Source organism: Protopterus annectens, chromosome 2.part1 (assembly GCF_019279795.1).
Source record: "Protopterus annectens isolate FY-2018-M chromosome 2.part1, PAN1.0, whole genome shotgun sequence".
Lineage (NCBI taxonomy): Eukaryota > Metazoa > Chordata > Ceratodontiformes > Protopteridae > Protopterus > Protopterus annectens.
Window position 1 is genome coordinate 1,458,207,519 of NC_056729.1, and position 22,565 is coordinate 1,458,230,083.

At 38.6% G+C, this 22,565-nt stretch overlaps 1 protein-coding gene across 1 annotated transcript in view; it reads left to right on the top strand.

The window, feature by feature from the left end:
* SMIM14 (small integral membrane protein 14) overlaps positions 1-22,565 on the top strand; it is a 734,614-nt gene that overhangs the window by 529,300 nt on the left and 182,749 nt on the right. Inside the window, exon 3 of the mRNA XM_044062934.1 lies at positions 17,327-17,375. Coding sequence (XP_043918869.1) covers positions 17,327-17,375 — 49 coding nt within the window. The remainder of the gene's footprint in view (positions 1-17,326; positions 17,376-22,565) is intronic.

Below are 22,565 nucleotides of genomic sequence, written 5' to 3' on the forward strand. Positions count from 1 at the left end.
AAATCTGAACTGCTGCTAGTTGGCTTTGCTGCAGGGGCAGAGGGGAAGGCCATTTCAAAGCAAACCATTTCCAAATGGATAGCCCATTGCATTTATTTCTGCTACAAACACCATGATAAACCTACCCCACAGGGGATAAGATCACATTCCGCCAGGGCTGCATCTACCTCTGCAACCTTTCTCAGAGGAGTCCCTACCAGGGACATCCTAGAAGCTGCTACCTGGAGCTCTGTACATACCTTCACTGAGCATTACCACATGTCTCTTTTTTCTAAATCCAGAGCTGGTTATGCCACTGCAGTTTTGCAGAGCTTAATAGCTGGCCCTAATGCTCTCTAACTTCCTCCTTCCTTCCTTAGTTTTGGGAATCAACCCAAATACAGTGAAACATGAAGAACATAGTACAGTTCTGTACACTTACCATAAATGTAGATGTTCGAGCGTATTCACTGTTGCAGTCCTGGATGTTCTTCGTGTTTCACTGTTGCAGTCATTACATTTGGGTAATCTGCTGGCAAGTTGCCCTCAGTCGGCCTGAATAACAAAGTCTTGGGTCCTGCGTCAGTTGCTGTCTCCTCTTCCATGACGTCAGGGGTATAAAACATGCAGCCAACTCCGTTTTATTCAGTCTTTCTTACCGCGCGGTGCCCGAAGCAGAAGCAGTTTGCAAGTGCTGGTCAGCCGACTCCTGACATTTTCGCATTCAAGTTTCAGAACCAACGTCTTCAAACTAAAGCTAAGTACCCCGTCGAGGAAACTTTTTCTTGTTCCTTACCAATGTCAGTAAAAGTTAATTGCATTACTTGTGGGAAGCAAATACCTCATAAGGATTTTCATTTGTACTGTATTCCTTGCCTAGGCCCAGATCACAACTTGCCTTGCTGTCAGTTTTATGCTAGATTTAATCAACGCACTATTAAGCGTCGGTATTTTTTATCTTCTAAATATTTTGGTTCAAGATTTAATTATCCTGAAATGTCGTCGGTTAGCAGTCCGACTACCGGAGTTCATAAAAAACGCAAAGAAAAAGACAGAGACAGACCATCGAGGTCCAAAACCGATGACGAAGTTTCTCCTAAGCCAGTCGCCGGTTCGCCAGTACTCAGTAAGGTGCTTTCGCAGCCCCTGATACCCGCTACTTTTGAGTTGTAGGCCTCTACCAAGACCCATTCAGAGTCCGGTATGCCGCAAGATTCTCAAGAGTATTGAACATGCGGATGTCTCTCCCTTGGATGGGTCTGGAGCCGCTGAGCAGGCACCGACTTCTGAGGGTGTTTTCAGGCCTCAACATTTTTATATTAAACCGACGCCAGCCTCAAAAACAAGGTCAAAAACATCTTCTATGTCTAAAAAACTGACGCATGAGCCACATCCTCAGGCCCCTATGCCTAAAAAAACAGATGATCAAAATCGCTGAGGATTTAATTACCTTGATCAGGTGTGTCCCCCCCCCCCCCCCCTTGCTAAGAGGCCTAGGCAAGGCACTGATTATGAATCTTCAGATCAGGTTTCCATTTCTTTTGATTCCTCTTCTGATCAGGAATTTTCTATTCCACCCTATGAGGATTCTGATGCAGAGGAATCCATCACATCTGTATCTCCTCCTGAGGATTATTCTTTTGGAGAGACTTTGCATACTTTAAAGGAACATTTTCACTGGGAGAGTCAGGACTTCTCTGAATCAAAAAAGAGGCTTAGGGATTTCCTTCTTCTTCCTCAGCATAGGCCTTTGGCAATACCTCCTGTATTAGACATGGTTGATGATGTGTTTTCGGAATCAAGCATGGCTCCTGATTTGCTGCCTCCAGCTCCTAGTAAGCCAGACAGATATTACAGGGTTCCTGACTCCCACAAATTTCTATTCAAAAATCCTGCTGCTGATTCTGAGATTATTTCTCAGGGTCCCAAGGGTGTAAAGGCCTCTACTGCCAAAAATCCTACCCCCTCTGACAGAGATTCCAGGGAGCTGGATAGATGGGGAAAGAAGGTTTATACGTCTGCAACCTTAGCAATCAGGGCCTTAAACTGCCAGTTTCATATGCTTAGTTATCAACAGCATGTTATGGGCTTACTGAAACAGAAAATTATGCTGATTTCTGATTGTGTGGAAAATAAAGAGTTACAGGAATTATTGCATTCAGCAGAACAGGTTGGAAACCATACTTTGCAATGTGGTTTTGATTCCTTGGAGGCCTCTTGTGGGGCCACCGTTACTGGATCTGTGATTAGAAGGCATGCCTGGCTCAAGGAGCAAAATCTGCCTGATCATGTTAAAGCTAAATTGTTGGATGCCCCTTTGCAGCATGATACTCTGTTTGGTAATAAGGCAGAAGAGATTTTAAAGAAAATGGAAGATAAAGCTAAATCTATGCAAACTGTAAAAGATTTCTTGCAAGTGCAGCCACCCAGGTTCAGTAGACACTGGCGTACTAAAAATTGGTCCTTTCCTGTGTCCAACAGAGCCACTCAAGGTAAATCCAGGTGCACAAAAGGCTCCAGATACCAATCACAGGGTTCTTACAGGTCAAAGCAATGGGGTGCCTCCACCTCCAAAACTGGAGGAAACAAAGCACAACCCTACAGTAAGCATTCTCAATGACTTTCCTGTACCAACACCAAGCAGTTACCTTTTGGCAGCCTCCTTGAGGGGAAAACTAGCACTTCATGCTCAAAATTGGCAGTTAATTACCCAGGACAAGTGGGTATTAAACGTAGTATCCCAGGGGTACAGATTTCATTTCCATACTTTGCCAATTCCAAACGGATGGCCAGATCTGCCACAAAACCAGTGGGCAGAGGCCCAGAAACAAGTCATGTCCCTCATGGATATGGGGACTATTCAGCCGGTACCAGAAAAGGAAAAAGGACAAGGTTTTTATTCAAGACTTTTCCTGGTACCCAGAAAAGACAATTCATGGCGTCCAATAGTGGACTTATCGATTTTGAACATGTTCCTGGACATTCCAAAATTCAAAATGTTGACTTTACAACAGCTACTGCCTATGCTAGGCAGGAATGCTTGGTTAGTAACTCTAGACTTAAAAGAGGCATACCTGCATATCCCAAAAAGGGAATCGTGCAGAAGATACCTCCGCTTCAAGGCAGGTTTTTTGCATTACCAGTTCCCTGCACTGCCCTTTGTAAAGACCCTGGGCGCAGTAGATAAGTCAAAGTGCCTGGCACCAGTAATTGCATTCTGCAGACAAAGAAGCATTCAAATGTATCCTTATCTGGACGACTGTCTCGTTCAAGCAGAGGACAAGGACACTCTTCTTCAACATCTGGCATTTGTAAAAAGGCTTCTAGCATGCCTAGGGTACACCATAAATGAAAAGAAATCACAACTGGTACCCTCTCACATAATTACATTCCTGGGTGTAAGCTTGAATACAACTGCCCAGATGGCCTACCTTACGCCAGACAAACAAAAGCAACTGACAACATACTTCAAACAAATGGCAACAAAAACCCAGTTATCTGCAAGACAAATTCTGCAGGCTTTGGGGTTCATGGCATCCTGCATTCTACTAATTCCATATGCGAGACTGCATATGAGGAAACTTCAGTGGTACCTAAAAAGTTTATGGAGTCAACATTGTCACAGTCTGGAAACAATGATTCCTCTCATTCCCTGCCTACAACAGGAGTTCCTTTGATGGGCAGAGACATGTCACCAAAACAAGGGACTGCCATTCACTCTACCCCATGCCACCCAAACCCTAACTACAGATGCATCAGACTGTGCTTGGAGGGCCCACCTGGCGGGGAGATGCATTCAGGGTAAATGGAGCCCAAACCAAATGCATCTGCATATCAACCAGAAAGCGATGCTAGCTGTTCAGAATGCTCTGACAGCCTTCAAGGACTTACTTCATCCAGGGCAACTACTGATAAAGACGGACAACACCACAGTTATGTGGTACATAAACATGCAGGGGGGTACACATTCCTACCCCCTTTGCAGACTAGCCATGGCCTTGTGGAACACAGCCTTGACTTACCAAATACATCTACAAGCTCAATTCCTGCCAGGAAAACAAAATATTTTGGCAGATGATCTAAGCAGATATCTTATGGACCCACACGAATGGAAATTGGATCCACAAATCTTCAGCATGTTAACACAGAAATGGGGGGCCAAGACATAGATCTATTTGCCTCTCCCCAAAATTATCAGTTGGACAAATTCTGCACAAGAACTCATCACAAAAAGCATGGAAAGTGGATGCCCTAACCTTCAGCTGGAAAAAACTATCAGTCTATGCCTTTCCTCCTCTGCCTCTACTCTCCAAGGTCTTACTAAAAGTCAGACAGGAAAGACCAAAAATGATCCTAGTTGCTCCGGATTGGCCTCGCCAGCACTGGTATCCACTTCTAAGGAATATGTCTCAACTTCCTCCATGGTACTTGCCTCCAGTACCTCATTTACTGTCTCAGCAGAACAATCAAATTCTACACACTTGGCTCCAAACTCTGAATCTTGCAGCATGGCTGATCAATTAATTATTCAAACAACACCTCTCAGTAAATCTGTGATGGATGTCATTTTGGAAGCCAGAAGGCCTAGTACTAGAAAATCTTATGCTGATAAATGGAAGAGATTCTGTGCTTGGAACCATGGCAAAGCCCAATATTCCTCAGATTTTACAATATTTGACTGAGATGCTTGACATGGGCCTATCTTTTTCTTCAATAAACATCCATGCCAATGCCATCTCAGCTCATTACAATACAGAGCTTCCCCTCTTTTCTCATCCTCTGCTTAAACAGTGTCTTTGAGGGGCCAAGAATGCAAGGCCTCCCAGAAGATCACCAACTCCTGCATGGGACCTCAATTTTGCGCTGGAAAAACTCACCCTGCCTCCTTTAGAACCAGCAGGTACTGCAAATATAACATTTCTGTCTTGGAAAACAGATTTTCTCTTGGCAGTCACTTTAGCGAGAAGGGTTTCAGAACTACAGGCTCTCATGGTAGTGGAGCCTTTTATTACATTTTACCCGGACAGGGTGTCCCTCAGGACCAATCCTTCTTTTATGCCTAAGGTGGTATCCAGTGTGGCTCTTAACCAGACCATTCACCTGCCAACATTTTACCCAAATCCGCAGAACAAGGGGGAGTGGATTCTGCATTCATTGGACGTATGCAGACAACTAAGATTCTACTTAAACAGGACCAAATCTCTAAGAAAGTCCGAGCAACTACGGGTAGCAGTTGCTGCAGGGTCAGAGGGGAAGGCTATATCAAAGCAGACTATTTCTAAGTGGATACGCCACTGCATTTGTTTCTGCTACTTGCACCATGGTAAACCTGTGCCCAAGGGGATCAGATCACATTCCACCAGGGCTGCCTCTACTTGAGCAGCTTTTCTCAGAGGGGTTCCAACCAAAGACATTCTAGAAGCTGCTACTTGGAGCTCTGTTCATACCTTCACAAAGCATTACCATTTGCCTCTCTTCTCCAAGTCCAGGGCAGGCTTTGCCACTGCAGTTCTGCAGGGCCTTATAGCCGCTCCTAATGCTGTTTAGTTCCATCCTCCCATCCATAGCTTTGGGATTCTACCCAAATGTAATGACTGCAACAGTGAAGCATGAAGAACATAGTACAGTTGTGTACACTTACCATAAATGTAGATGTCCGTCATCCCCTTTTCTTTCCTTCACTATATACTAAAGCCTTTGTGATATATTTGCTTTTAGATGAAGGTAAAGTTTCTGTTGCTAAAAGTGCAGTTATATATATTTCTGTTTATTTAAATATATATATATATTTTTTTGCTCCCCATTTGGGGGGCACCTGACATCTGGGGCAAGAAAAACTGAATAAAATGACATCAGCTGCATGTTTTATAACCCTGACAATCTGAAGTCATGGAAGAGGCGACAGCAACCGATGCAAGACTTTGTTATTCAGGCCGACTGAGGGCAACCTGCCAGCAGATTACTGAAAATGTAATGACTGCAACAGGGAATACACTCGAACATCTACATTTATGGTAAGTGTACACAACTGTACTTTACCCTCCCTCCAGCCCTCTGATTTCTCTTGGCTCTACCTTTCCTTCCTGTTTGGTATATTTAAGTTTTCTGGTGTATTTGCGTTTTGATGGAGGTGTACCATAACATATAATTGCTTCCCATTGTGGGGGCACCTGACATCTGGGGCAAGAAAAACTGATGTAATGGCGTCGGCTGCATGTTTTATACCCCTGACGACCTGACGTCATGGAAGAAGAGACAGCATCTGACACAGGAATCCAAGACTCTGGTGTTCAGGCCGGCTGAGGGCTACCTGCAGGCAGATAACCCAAATGTGATGACTGCAACAGTGAATACACTCGAACATCCACATTTATGGTAAGTGTACACAACTGTACTTTCCAATAGATTCCATTTATTTCTATGTAGTTTGCTCCTTCCCTTTTCTTAAAGTTTATTGATTATATTTCTGTGTGTGTCACGGCAGAAAATGGGTTATGTAACGTAATTCATTTTAATCCTTCTTCATCCTTTTTAATAAAACACTTTGTAAACTTGTTATTATACTACAGCCCAAATAAATGTAGTATATCCCTCAGTGACATCATTTTAGGGATACCCCTATAAACTTTAATGAGAGCATCAATGAGAATGCATGGTGGTATGCACATTAAAGTCTATGGATGTACTTTATGCTTTCCATTTGTTGATATCACAGATGTTAAAGTTTATATTTTGACCTCTGTGACAGGCTTGTAGGTTTAGCAGTATTTTAAAAACTTTTTTCCTCATGAACAGGAAAAAAGGTTTAGTGTTTTTTGTACGGCATTCAGTGATGCACAGGTAAACAAAAAAAAAAAACAATATGACCAGTACACATCAGTAACACTTTTATGGCTGGTTTAGCTTTTGATTTCCATTTCTAATATTGCTTTTTGGCAATCAAGAGCATTACATTTAATAGGGCATTACTATGCCTAAGTAATTCACTTTCTGTATTCAGAATCAAATTAATTATTTCCTTGGTTATACTTTGCTTACCTAACATTTCTGACAAGGTATCCTGTAGGGAATTTTTTAAATCTACAAACCTGTTACATTCCCAAAGAATATGTTCCAAAGTACTCCTCTGTTTCTCATCACTCCTTCAGTAATAGCTGTCAACTAGGGAAAAAAATACTGAGGTTAAGGCATAAAATACATTTGCAAACACTTCCATGCAAAAAATCCTAAGGGAAGCAGAACAAATATTCTCCAGTATTTCCTTTTTTTGTTGCCTTTAAATTCTCATTTTCAGTATATTCTAACCTGTTATGATTGATTTTTCCCTTGTAAATGACATGTATTTTATGCCTTACTAATTATCCTGTTTTTAACTACAGCTTTTGTTTAGACTCAACTGTAATTTTAGCTAGCATATGTTGGAGGTGTGATGGAGAAGAAAGAGGTAATTGGGGAACATATTTTTTGGGTGTGCATTGAGTTGGCAGACTTTAAGGATTCCCTGCGGGATGCACTGTTGGAGTTGCTGAGTGGGCAGATTGGTGTGACAAGGGAGATGATATTTCTGAGCTACCATACAGAATCTGAATTGCCTAGACATGGCAAGGCCTTGCTGTGTCTAATGGTGGCTGCCAAAATGCAGTTAGTAGAAAATGGAAATCAAAATCTAAACCAACTATACTAGAAGTAGTGAATATAATAACAGAGATAAAACAGCTGCAATTGAGATCTTTAGAAAAGGGTGGGAGCAAACTACGTAGGAAAATAGGAATTGTGGGAACAGTACGTACAGGAGAGGAATGAGGTTTAAAAGAAGGCAGGACTTAAATGAGCTATGTAATGTTTGACTGAAAATGATTGAGTAGATTATAAGTGATGTATAATGTTTACAACTGGGAGTGTGTCAGTATGGTTTGTGATGCAAAATGCTTGCAACTAGGATTGTGTCGGTGTGTTTTGTTTTCATTTATGTAAATGAAATGAAAGATGTTTCTTGTTTAACAAAAAGGCAGGAATTACATAATTTATGTAATCAAAATAACTGTGCTTCAGTTCAACTCAATACTGTATAACGCCACTTCTGAAACACAACGGCACCACCACGATACAAAAGCAAGTACATCCACTACACAACTGTAAAAACCAAAGCAATCCACTGCTGGAAAATTGTGAGACCAGTAAAATTTATTTCATACATAAAATGTGAAGCGCTTTCACTCATGAAAACTGTGAGCTTCATCGGAACAGTCATTCACTTCTGCAATCTGTTTAAATACATAAAATGGCACCAACAGGTTTAAAATCAATCAACCATTCTTAAAGAGATATAACAAATAAATATGAAATAACTATGAAATAACTAAATATGCATAATATAACATTTAATATATAATATAATATAATATAAAAACTACATATAATACAAAGAAGTAATCATCTTCTTCTATCCAAGAAAGGTTTAATAGATATAAAATCATTTAATCCTGGGGGGTTATTAACGTCAGTAAAAAACTGCCACCATATTTCTCTACATGCCAAAACATTCTTAATATCACCCCCCCTAGGGTCAGGAATAATATTTTCCAAAATACCAAAATAAATTTATGTTCAATTCCATGTTTTTCCACATGTCTATATAATGCATTTTTATTGTCCTTAGTCCTAATACTATATAGATGGGCGTAAATCCTCTTCTTGAAACACCGCTCTGTCCTACCTATGTAGTATCCAGGACATTCCGTGCATTTAGCCAAATATATGACATATCTGGTTGCACAATTCCCTTTTGCAAACTTAATCATGGTTCTATTGATGTTATCCAAAACCAAACCCTCACTTTCATTTATAACTTGGCATTGATTACAATGTCCACATTTTGTGGTGTGTTTGGCCCTGTTCTCTATTCCCATATTCCTAACACCTTGCTCTAAATATCCTTTGATATTTCTACCCATTTTATATACAAAAGTTGGTTTCAAACCTACAATCTCTTTAATTTCTTCATCTACCGTTAGGATATTCCACATATTGGAAATAATTTCCTTGATGTTATTAGTATAGGGTCCATATTCTATAACACATACTCTCTTAGAACTTTTCAAAGTAGTTGCCTTCTTAATATTTGACATATTCCCTTTGACCCTTGCACCTAACAATGGAATATATTTATTACCCCTTTCTCTTAGTACATAATTTCTCACATCTTCCATTATTTCTATTTGATAATTTCTATCTAAAAATAGACTAGTAATAAAATTTAACTCATCAACAACATCTTCATAATTTGATGTCATTCTAATGGCTCTTACACATTGTCCCTTAAAAATGTTGTACTTCATTTTTCTCGGATGATTGCTTGAATATTCTAAATAAGAATTAGTATACGTACTTTTTCTGTAAATTTTTGACTTGAACTCATTTGACCCATCGAATACATAAGTGTCCAAATAGGGAACCCCTATGGAACTGCTTGTAAATGTGAACTTTAAATAATTACTGCTAGTATTAATGTATTCCATAAACTGAGTGAGACGCTCTCCATCACCTTCCCACAAAATATAAATATCGTCTAGAAATCTGGAATAGTATCGGATGTCTTTGAAAAATTCACTGTTGAAAATAACTGCATTCTCCCAATCAAGCATAACTAAGTTGGCATATATGGGGGCACAAGCTGCCCCCATAGCTACCCCCTTGGTTTGCCTGAAGAATTCCCCATCAAAATAAATGTAATTGTGTTCTAAAACTATGGACAGTAAATCCAACACAAGACAAATGGTATCCCATTCAAGATTACTATACTTAATAAGTCTTGCTGTAATTTACCTGAGAACAATGTCAATAACATTTACACGGGTGATCAATTAAAAACATTTTTGGAACGTAATTGTGTTTTTGACAGTGAACGGAATGCTAATATTAATGATAACTATGACCCTCGTACATATTTATTCTTTTGGGAAAAAGTTAAATATTATTAATTCTCTCAAATTAGATAATGCATATCTTTCTAAATGCATAGATATTCATATTGTTCCGATGGGTTTAAGATTCTTTAAGACACCGATGGGTGTTGATTTATCTGTTTACAACTGCAGTACATGAATTTATTGATAAAATGTAATGATGAGAAATTGTGTAAACTGATGAATGAAGTTGAACAGTTAAATGAAATCATTATTAGGGACCTAATGTTTCCACAATGGGAAAGATTATATGTTAAACAATTTGAATTAGCGGAACAAAAAAACAAAAAGATATATGAAAAGAAGTGTAAGAAAATTCAAAGAGATACTGAACAATACAGTAAGGGTATGTGATATACTTGGGGTGAGACGAAGCATTTGTATCCATCTGTACATCCCTCTAGGAATACAGGAAGGTTATTGGATGATAGGACTACTAGATTGGATAGTCAGCCATCATATAATAACAATAACAATGACAAAGCTAATTATTCAAATTTTTACAGGGACACGAGGGAAGGAGAATACAAAGAATGGACAAGGGGGAGGAAATGGAGAATGAAGGGACACAATTATTAAATATCAGTGGTACATCAAAGGAAGATCACGAAGGAGAAAATGAAAGCAGAATTGAGGTTGATGGATCAGTGTTTCAGTATAATAATTTTAAAATATACAATTATACACAATTTCCCATCAACAAGACTCACTTTGATGTATTATCTAAAGGAATGAAATATATACCCACAGGCTGTTTCAAGTTGGTGGATTGTATTTATGAATTTAAATTATTTATTAGGAGACTAAATTTAGGTCTCCTTTTTCGAAGTAGTGAGGAAAACGTAGTGAAGGAAAATAAATTAAAGAAAAAAAGTAATTTTGTCCCGATTATACATCCTACTGTTCAGTTATTTGATAATATAGTTTCAAGAGAAATCTATCAATTACAGAATAGGAGAAATAAGAAAGTTAAGAACAATTTGACCCAATCTGAGTGGTATACACTAAAGGAATTAAGTAACAACAAAGATATCAGGGTAATGAAACCTAGTTCTGAATATAATATGAGAATGTATGAAATTTTGCATATATCAGGAAATTACGAGATAGTATCCCTAAATGAAATTAATATTGCATATAGAAGAATAGATCTGCACATAGAGGAGTTTTTTACTGATAGGAGAATATCAGAGGATATGTACAGATTTATGAAGGTGGAATTTCCTCAACTTGCCACCTTAGTAGGGATACCTAAGACTCACAAGAGTGAGAGCAATCCACCTTTCAGACCCATTATATCCGGAAGTAGGTCCAAAACTTTCCCCTTAGGTGTTGTTGTTGATACCAAATTGAAACATATTTATGGTAAAGTGGAACACATGGTGAAGGATTCTTGGCAGTTCTTGGAAAATTTTCCAATTGAAGGCTGGAAATCCAATCTTACATATATTTCCATCGATGTGGTGGATTTATTCTCCAGTATTCCTAAACAGGAAGGGATGGAAGCCTTCCAAAATAGCATTATTAAGTATAGTAATCTTGAATGGGATACCATTTGTCTTGTGTTGGATTTAATGTCCATAGTTTTAGAACACAATTACATTTATTTTGATGGGGAATTCTTCAGGCAAACCGCAGCTTGTGCCCCCATATATGCCAGCTTAGTTATGCTTGATTGGGAGAATGCAGTTATTTTCAACAGTGAATTTTTCAAAGACATCCGATACTATTCCAGATTTCTAGACAATATTTATATTTTGTGGGAAGGTGATGGAGAGCGTCTAACTCAGTTTATGGAATACATTAATACTAGCAGTAATTATTTAAAGTTCACATTTACAAGCAGTTCCATATGGGTTCCCTATTTGGACACTTATGTATTCGATGGGTCAAATGAGTTCAAGTCAAAAATTTACAGAAAAAGTACGTATAGTAATTCTTATTTAGAATATTCAAGCAATCATCTGAGAAAAATTAAGTACAACATTTTTAAGGGACAATGTGTAAGAGCCATTAGAATGACGTCAGATTATGAAGATGTTGTTGATGAGTTAGTAATTCTTTTAGATAGAAATTATCAAATAGAAATAATGGAAGATGTGAGAAATTATGTACTAAGAGAAAGGGGTAATAAATATATTCCATTGTTAGGTGCAAGGGTCAAAGGGAATATGTCAAATATTAAGAAGGCAACTACTTTGAAAAGTTCTAAGAGTATAGAATTTGGACCCTATACTAATAACATCAAGGAAATTATTTCCAATATGTAGAATATCCTAACGATAGATGAAGAAATTAAAGAGATTGTAGGTTTGAAACCAACTTTTGCATATAAAATGGGTAGAAATATCAAAGGATATTTAGAGCAAGGTGTTAGGAATATGGGAATATAGAATAGGGCCAAACACACCACAAAATGTGGACATTGTAATCAATGCCAAGTTATAAACGAAAGTGAGGGCTTGGTTTTGGATAACATCAGTAGAACCATGATTAAGTTTGTTTGGCTAAATGCACGGAGTGTCCTGGATACATCTATATAGTATTAGGACTAAGGACAATAAAAATGCATTATATAGACATGTGGAAAAACATGGAATTGAACATAAATTTATTTTGGTATTTTGGAAAATATTATTCCTGACCCTAGGGGGGGGTGATATTAAGAATGTTTTGGCATGTAGAGAAATATGGTGCAGGATTAAATGATTTTATATCTATTAAACCTTTCTTGGATAGAAGAAGATGATTACTTCTTTGTATTATATGTAGTTTATATTATATTATATTATATATTAAATGTTATATTATGCATATTTAGTTATTTCATAGTTATTTCATATTTATTTGTTATAAGAATGGTTGATTGATTTTAAACCTGTTTTTATGTATTTAAACAGATTGCAGAAGTGAATGACTGTTTATGTATGAAATAAATTTTACTGGTCTCACAATTTTCCAGCAGTGGATTGCTTTGGTTTTTACAGTTGTCGTGTAGTAGATGTACTTGCTTTTGTATCGTGGTGCTGCTGTTGTGTTTGTGTGGAAGTGGTATATATAATATATATATTGTGTTGCTGCTATTATGATATGATATAGCAATGTATGTGAAGTATGTTTGTAAATGTGAACTTAATACAGTTTGATTACTTTTATATAAATGTAAAATTGCTTATGTCACAAATAATAATTCATTAAAGGTGTTAAAAACACACTCCGTTATCCCTTTCTTTTTTCCTATACTCTATTATCAGTCCCTGGTATGGAAGTTGGTCTCCAACCTGCAGTCCAGACTTTTGTTTGCCTTATCCCACACTATAACTTTTACCTAATTAGTTGTTTAATCCCAGTATCTTGGTTCCTTTGCTAGTTTTCTCCAATAGGTTCCAGCTTCCTCTTACCCATTTTCTATTCTGTCTTGCTCTACAGTTTATTTTGCTTTTAAGGAAAACATAATGAAAATTTCCAGTTTCTCATGAATGCAGACAGTTTGCCTTTAAATAATTACCATTAACGCATAACCAGAATGGTATAGTTCAGGTTTAAGTGCTGAGTTTGCACAGTGAACTGTCTCATCTGCATTTAACTAGGATGTGATAGTTCATGTTTATACCATTTTATCAAAAGGTAATGTTGTGATATTTGTTGTTTATTGTATTGCTGTTTATATTCACTTTGCCTCAACTCATAGTTCATAGGTTCATAGGTTGATACTAGGCTGTCTCAATATTTCTTCCCACAATGTTTACCCTGTCTCCCATCCAATTGTCAAGGTTCCAACCCTCCCTCCAGCATGTTTTGTTCATTGTGATGACAAGGTTTACATCCCTTGAGCGTGTGGCTCTGAGGGATTGGGATTTCTTTAAGTGGAGCTTGTCCAACAGCTCAGGGTTTGATATACCTCACCTCTGAGTAGATGATATACCACAGAGTATAGCTGGAGTTTTTTTAGATGGTCAGCATAGGGCATCTGCTTTAGGCCTGTGATTCTTTTAGTGAGGTATTTCTGTGGCCTTTCCAGCTGTTGCATATGTCTTGTGAGGTACATACCAAACTGGGCATTGTACTCTATAATGGGTCTAATGAGGGATGAGTACAGTGGGACAATGACCTCCTTTTTTCTGGATGAAAAACCCTTAGTGATGAGGTGTATTACATAGAAGGATTTATTGACTGTTGTGGTGATGTGGTTATCGAAGGTGAGACCAGTGTCCACCTGTGTCCCTAAGTGTGTCATCACACTTTCGGTGTTTAGTGTACTGCCACCTATGTGGTAATTCATGGGTACAAGGTTTTTCCCAAAGGGGATAACTATACATTTCTTGGCATTAAACTTGAGCCAATGGCTCTGGCACCAAGCATCTGTTTCTGTAAGGCCCTTTTGTAGAATATCCACATAATTTCAGGATGCAATAATGGCTCCCAGTTTGCAGTCTTCTGTGAACTTTGTTAGCCAGAATCCCTTAGTGTTGGCCTGTACTTCAGAGAAATAGATGCTAAACAAGAGCGGTCCCAGGATTGAACCCTGAGGTACTTCACTTGTCACCTGTCTGGAGCTGGATTTGGAGTTGGCTACTTTTACAGTCTGGGTTCTGTCAGTAAGCCAGTTGACAACCTGTCGAGTGATGTAGGGATTTTTGCCCAGCTTAGTAAGTTTATCTATAATTCCAGAGTGGGGGATGTTGTCAAAGGCCTTGGCGAGGTCCAGATAGGCTACGTGGACCTCCTTACCCTTGTCCACAGCTCTGGAGACTGATTTGAAGAAGTCAATCAGGTTCAGGAGACAAGATTGGCCCTTCACGAACCCAAACTGGGTGGGGTCCAGTATTTGAAGGTTGCCAATGTCTTTGTTTATAAGTTCCATGATAATGCGTTCCATGCCCTTGCAGATCAGGCTCGTCAGAGTGATGGGATGGTAGTTCCCGGAATCCAAGGTGGATCCCCTTTGTGGAGTGGGATAACTGTAGATGTGTGCCACTCAGTGGACACGAAGCCTGAGGTGAGGCTATGATTAAACATGACAATTAGGTGAGGTGCCAGTTCATTCTATAGTTAATGTAGTACACAGCCTGGGATATCATTTGGTCCCATGGATGCTGTATTAGCTTTGGAGAATGTGGTTTCTACCTGTGTGGCCATGATTACCGGAATTTGGCAATCTTTTGGAATTGAGATGGGCTCTTTAGGGGGTGAGAGAGGGGTGAAGCTGGCACTAAATCGATTTGCCAGGATATTGGCAATATCCTTGGGATCAGTATATTTAATGCCATTCTGTTGTAGCTCAGAGCATAGGTTCATAGAAGGTTACTAGGCTAATGCCCATAGAGCCCTTACAAGCATAGCTATATTTATCCCAAGTTGCCCCAATTGTCAGTGGTTAGGTGAGTAAGAGTATATGGTAGTAATAAAATCTTCCTGTCCCCAGGAGGGACATGGGCACCACCCTAGGAGTGAACTTGCGGTCACCTATCCATTGATCTAGGTTGCGCTTGAAGAGAATCGTGGAGGTGTTGTGTTTCATGTGAATTGGAAGCTTGTTCAAGGGAGGTGGCAGTCTCTGGAAGATCCCTGGAGTGAGTGACCCTTGTGCAGTTTGAATTATGAATGTGTAGCATTTCCATCAGGGCCGGGTGAGAGACTGCCCTGTAAAACAGGTACAGGTCACCCTTTAAGCAACATGTAGGAGACAAAATGCATTGACAGGGTTTTCAGTCTTTCCACGTAAGACTTGTTTTATGTGCCTAGTAATTTCTTGATGAGAAACCTCTGTGGTCTCTCCATTTGTTGCAAGTGTCTGGTAAGGTACATAAAAAGGGAGCATTGCACTCAATTATTGGTCTGATGGCCAAGTATAATGGAATTATAACTTCTTAGATTTAGATGTGATGCTTGTAACTTATAAGATGTGACACAGAAAAATTTCCTTACTACTGTGGATACATAGTGGTCAAAGTTCAGGTTGTTACCAGATCATGCACCACTAGGTCTAGACTTAGGGGAGTGCTGTCTATAGTCTAATTAGCGGGGATGTCAGGTTTTCCCAAAGGGAATAATAATAAATTTTTTGCATTTAGCGTTAATCCGTGGCTTTGGCACCAGTCATTTGTCTGCTTTAACCTTGTCTGCAGTATATTAACATCATTGGAGGACTCGGTGGTTGCTTCAAATTTGCAATTGTCCACAAACTTGGTCAACCCCAGGCCATACAAGTTTGCCTGGACTTCTGAGAAATAAATTCCAAACAGTAAGGGGCCCAGAACAGAACCCTGTGGTATGCCATTGGTGACTGGTCTATTGCTAGAGGTGAAGTCACCCACTTTCACAGTATGTGTCCTGTTGATGAGCCAGTTGGCTACCCATCTGGTAATGTAGAGCTTAATTCCCAATTGGGAGAGTTTCTCAATAATACCTGAGTGGGGGATTGTGTCAAATGCCTTGGCTAGGTCAAGATAGGCAGTATGCATTGCCTTTCCCTTGTCCGGGCCCTTAGTGACTTTTTTGAAGAATTCAACTATGTTTAACAGGCATGTTCTGTGTTTAACAAATCCAAACTGGGTTGGGTCCAGAGTTTGGAGATTGCATGTGTCCTTGTTAATAAGGTCCATAATGATTCTTTCAATGGTTAGTCAAGCTTGTGGGCCTATTATTCCCAGTGTCGGTTGATGGTCCCCCTTTGTGCAGAGGGATTACTGCTGCTGTCCTCTATTCCACCAGAACATAGGTAGTTCACAGGCAGTGGTTAAACAGATCCAAGTGGGTCTGCTAGGTTATATTTTAAGTTGTTTAAAAGGCAATCTGGGATGTTGTCTGGTCCCATTGATGCCATGTGTTTGGCCTTAGAGATCGCTGAGATGACCTGCTCTGTAAAGATAATAGGCTGAGTATTGGTGGCAGGTATACTTTGGGGATCACTGGAGGGGACGAGGGTGAAATTTGCTCCAAAGCATGTTAGCTTTTACTTCCAGTTGAGTATGGCTGGTGCCATCCACAACCAGTTCACTACATAGCTGTGTATTCCACTTCACATTTTGGATGTAGTTAAAGAATGCCTTATAGTTATCCTTGGCTAGGGAGTCTATTTTTGCTTAATTTCTTAGCAGGCCTTGTCTTATTTCCAGTTGCCATATAATACTGCTTATTGGTACATATTTATTGAGTTTGCATTTCCAGACTCCATGGATGGGGAATGTCTTTGCCAAGAGCTTTAGTGTATAGTGTAACCCACACAGTCTAAAGTATTTGTACAGTGTCGTCTGTTGTAGTGTTGTGTTTTAAAAGCTGTCACACTGTCCTGTGATTTTAATTTTCTTCAGACACTGGGCAGCAAATATAAACAAAAAAGTTGTAATTCCAGTCTGATTTCTGCTTTTTTGTTGTTACAGCTGAGACAATCGCAGTCCTATTGCACAGACACTGAATGCCTTCAGGAGCGTAAGTATCTCAGACTGATATTTTTTTCTTCTTTTACTACCCCAGCACTTTTTTTTATGATCCATCTGGTATCTCCTCTACTAGTACCCTGTTGGTTTATTATTTTCTCTGAAGAAGAATATGAGATCCAGATCTTTTAGTTTCCCAGTATGGTTGAGAGCTCTACAGCCCATTCATTTCCCAACCAAGGCAAGAGTCTAATCAGCCCACCCCTTTAGAGGCGAGAGTTGGATGTATGGAAGTGGCCCAGTATGTTAATCATATGGGCTTGCTGTGACTATCATCCCTATAATTGTCTTGTTTCCACATATGTATTCCTGGCTAAGCAGTACACCACCGATGGCATAGTCTTACTAGGATCGTTGTTGCAGGTAATCACGTACTTTCCAGTAGGTTTCACAACTGCAGAGAGCAGAGTCCACCTCTCTTCCTATCAGGATGGGTGAGCCAACAATGGTCGCTCATTCCTATCCTCCCCAGCCGTCCCCTCCAGCATGCATGCCGCTACTAAGTAATTATTGAATTTAAATTTAATAAAATGTTCTAGAATCTTCTGTTTGTTTTATTTATTTATTGAGTCCTGTAATTTAATTATTATTTTCTAGGTATTGTAAAATATTTATGTATCACAAAAGACAAGACATTAAAAAGCAGAGTTTCTTAAAATCATATGTGCAGGAAATCTACAATAAAATATTTAAAATACAAAATTTACAGCACTAATTAATTAGTAATTTACTTTTAGTTTTCATTGAACAGCTACATGGCAGACTTAGCCTATTTCAGAAGAACTTAAATTAGTTCACTTTTGACTTCAGGAGTCAAACTCTGTAGTGAAGTACTGTATCAGGAAGGAACATCATCCTGTTAAGCTAGAGAGATTACGTAAAAGTGTCTTGTAAATGTAAGGATGGTTACCTGAAAATGATCTGTGAATATAAGCAGACTGAGGAGTAATTGTTGACTTGGCCTGTTAATGCTTGGAGGTTTGACTAGACAATAGCTTCTGTTTAACATAACTGAATGAAACTTTTGTGCATGCAGCTTGAAGTATTAAGACATTTCAGAAAATATTTTTGATGAAACAGATTCCCCATGTTGTTGAAGTTTACCATGAAAACATGCCATTCTGTATGTGTGTATGTCTCTCTCTTTCTGTCCTGTAAGATGAACATTGTAGTTTCATGAAGCTTCTTTGAAAAACATTTCCCTTTGTAAAACTAAAGTGTCATCATAGATGTATTTAGCTTTGTTCAAAGTGCTTATAAAGCTGAGAAAATAGATGTAAATTTTAGAATCAAGAATAGATGACTGAACTAGTACTGCAGATTTAGTAATCTGTATGCTCTCACTGTTAACACTTTACCAGATAGGCTGGATCCTCTTGGCAGTTTGAGAAGTGTATGTATTTTTGTATAATGGATTTAAGAGAGTGGTGTTGTGTGCTCGAGATAGATCAGATAGTGTAAATAATGTATATATTGCTTATTTATTTATTTTTTATTTTATTTATTTATTTTTATTTAACATTTGTTGACCGGGAATGTCCGACTAGGTTCCACAGAGCCTGTTTTCAGCGGAGGCCCGGGGAGAAATGCTCCAGATTTAGCATATATTTAGCATAAATACTATTTAGCATAGTATTTGGTCATAGCTCTCAACCTATCAGGGAGAAATCCAGAAATAATCAGAGACTCTTTTAAAATATTACCACTACTAACTTAGGACATTGACAGAATAAGAGAATGTGAAGTAATAATACATTTGGTGAAATAAAAGAAGTTTATAACTCTAATTATTGTCATCATTTATTTAAGGTAATTCACCACCTTTCCTTTCCAAAAGTCATCTGTTTTAGGAGGGATCAAGAGGGATATAGATAAAATGGGTCTATATCAGAACATCAAAGTATTAAAACTTCGAATGTTCTGATATCGAACACTATTCAGCGAACGCTAAGAATAGCAAAGCTGCAGAACAGTGAATTCTTTCCTCGGGAAAGAATTTGGTTGGCTGTTTCTCTGGCTTCGCTATTCTTAGCACTGTGGTGGAAAGTTACGGGTTAGGTTCAGGTAAGTGTATGATTGTTTGTACGTTAGGATTAGGGGCGGGTTAGGTGAGTTAGGGTTAGGGTGCGGGTTATGCATGTGTGCGATAGTGACAGACTTTAGGGTTAGGGGCAGTTTAAGTGAGTTAGGGTTAGGGTGCGGGTTAGGTGAGTGTGCGATAGTGACGGACCTTAGGGTTAGGGTTTGGGTTAAGGTAAGTGGGTAGATAGTAGTGTACGTTTAGTTTAGTGTAGCGTTAGATGTAGGAATTTAAGTGTATGTGTGTGGTTGCTGTTCGATATGCTTGTGTTGTGTGTATGTGTTTCGTAGCGGAAGAAATTTGATGTTCTGAATGTTCGATATTTTCATCTTTAGATGTTTTGGGGCCGATGAAATAGCATTCGCTATTTTCATTTTTCGATAACATGATATAAACTCGATAAAATTTGAGTTAAAATCAGGGACATTTGAGAGGTATGTATGTAGTGTGTGATACAGCTAAAGCTAAGAAAGAGAAGTTTAGGACCCACTATGCAATTGCAATTTTCAGGTTCTAGACAGGACAAAGACAACTGTAGTAATGTTATTCTGTGAAAGTCAAACAAAGCTCTTTTTGCAACATTTTCTGAATTAAAGTGTTTAGCAGTGACTGTCTCTTTCTGGGTTGCCGTGAATTAAAACTACATTCCCAAACCTGCTACATATAGTACAGTAGGCAGGCAAGGAGTCTGAGGCTGTTCCTGGGAATATCTTAGTCTGTATTTGAAGATAGGACACTTAAAATGATGAGTACGGTGTATTATCTGATGTGATATGATGTTGCCTTTTCCATCCATTCCTCAATGTGTTGGTCTCTGATCCAAACTCACGTCTAACTTCGGTCTTTTTTCCAGACTTTAGGATCCATAGCTCAGGCTCTTCCCCTTACCCATAATCCCCTCTTTTCCCCAGAATTACCTCAGATCTCGTTTACCAGTTGTTAAGTATGAATGTGCTTCATTGGCACAGTTTTGCCTCAGGTAAGTTTTCTTTTGTCTTTTTATTATAACACTGTTATCTTCAGTAATTTAGTCTTCTAGTTTCCTAGTTTTTATATAGTGTTTATAGTTTTTTTCCCCTTACCAAATACCTTTTCTTGCAGACTTTGCTCACGCATCTGGCACTCTGTTTTCTTTTTTTCTGGTACCAGTCATTGTCTAGTATTTTATACATTACCATTGTTGGTATTTTCTTGCTACCTTAAGGGTATTTTTCACTACCATTGTTGGTAGCTCTGTTACCTGTGTGTTTGTGGATGCTTTTTCTTTAACTATGTTCAGTAAACCTACTGGATTTAAATGTGACTTGCAGGCACAAAATGCCTAAATCAGATGTATACCTTAACTGCATTTATCATTTAGGGGTTGCCCACCTTAAAGAACTTTGTTCATTCTGTACTGCTTTTGGGGCATCAAGCAGTTATTGAGCATTATAATCGTAAGAGTAAGAGGAGGTGATTAGACAACCCCAGGAGTCGTTGAAAGAAGATACAGATTTCAATGACTGGGAGGGGTCTCCCAGATCACCAGTTGAGGATGTCTCATTCAGGGAGAATTTCTGAGACAGAAAGGAGGTTGGTATTCCGAAACTCCTTCTCAGGAGGTATCCATTTTTCCTGAGGTTTTTGGAATTGGATCAGCTACTACCTGGGTGGTTCCCCCAGCTGATGAGATGGTGGATTTGATGTCTGTCTGGGCATGGAAGAAAGCAAGCATTGCAGAGCCATTCCTTGGGAAACCCAACAAATATCCTGTTGCCCCTAAAGACCACTGTCAGTGAAGCAAGGGCTCAGTGGTGGATGCCATGGTAGTAACGGCAGCCACAAAGAAAAAGCTTGCCCAGGAGAGCTCATCCCTCCATCCCCCTAATAGATAGTCTGTGGCCATGGCCATATTTGGGAAGTGAGTATATCCTGTAGCTACCTTTGCTGTAAGGTCTCTGACCTGTTTGACACATATCACTGGATTTCAAAGTGGTTTTGATAAATTAAATGCAGATAAGCTGATGTCTGTATTGCTGCTTAATGTAGGTACCTTGTAAAAAAATAAAGTCTGATTCATGCACTGACCTATGCAGACTATTAACCTTTTTAGCAGTGTATTATTAAATTTTTTGCACAGTACTAATAAATTGTCTATATAACAGATAACACGTACAATACTGTACACTTTACAGATTTACTATTTCATTTTAAACTTTTTAAACAGCACAGATGATCTCCAGTGTACAGATCTAACAAGAAATCAGATCTAACATCATGCACTTTTTATGTTCTTTTTATATGTTCTTCTGTACCATCTGGATCTTGTCCATGAAATAGTATGTTGTTGTTTAATACGTTTGGAATTTGCAGTCTGTTACTTTGGTATTTTCTGATGTCATCTGTTTCAAGGTGAATACCTTTTAGGAGTTGTTTTTGTTCCCATCTGTGATCTGATAGGGAGTCTTGCACCTGGGTCTCAGGAATTTCTTATCAGTATTTTTCTTTGACTTTGTACCAGACATTGTTACATACAGCCAAATGCCTTTTTTTACTTGAATTAAGGAGTTATCTTTATCAGCATTTTTCTTCAAGCTGTACCAGACCCTGAACATTCATGTTACATTACAGCTGACTGCCATTTTTATTTGATTTTTAGCTAAGAACAATTTAACCCTTTAATATATAATAGCAAACAGAAATATGCATGAATCTGACTATATTTTCCTATCTATATTATAGCAAACAGAAGTGTAAATGCATCTAACTAGCAAACAGAAGTGTACATGCATTGTTATTTTTACTACACATATATTTTAATAAACAGAAGTATATATGTCTAAATGTATATCTTTAACAGTTCTCCCTTTTTTGTTTTAAAACACAGGAAACAGTCTACATATTCTTTGGTCAAATCATAATTCTCATTACTGCTTACAAAAAACACATTGGGAAACAAAACCTTTAGTTTTCTTTTGATACAGCAAGTTAACACACAATCCCGTATGCTTAACACAATGATAACAACCATAACTACTAGAATTGGATGAATTATCTAATTTAACAACTTTTTTTTTCCTTTTGAGGACCATCCTGTAAAAATGTCCCACCAGTTATGAGCTG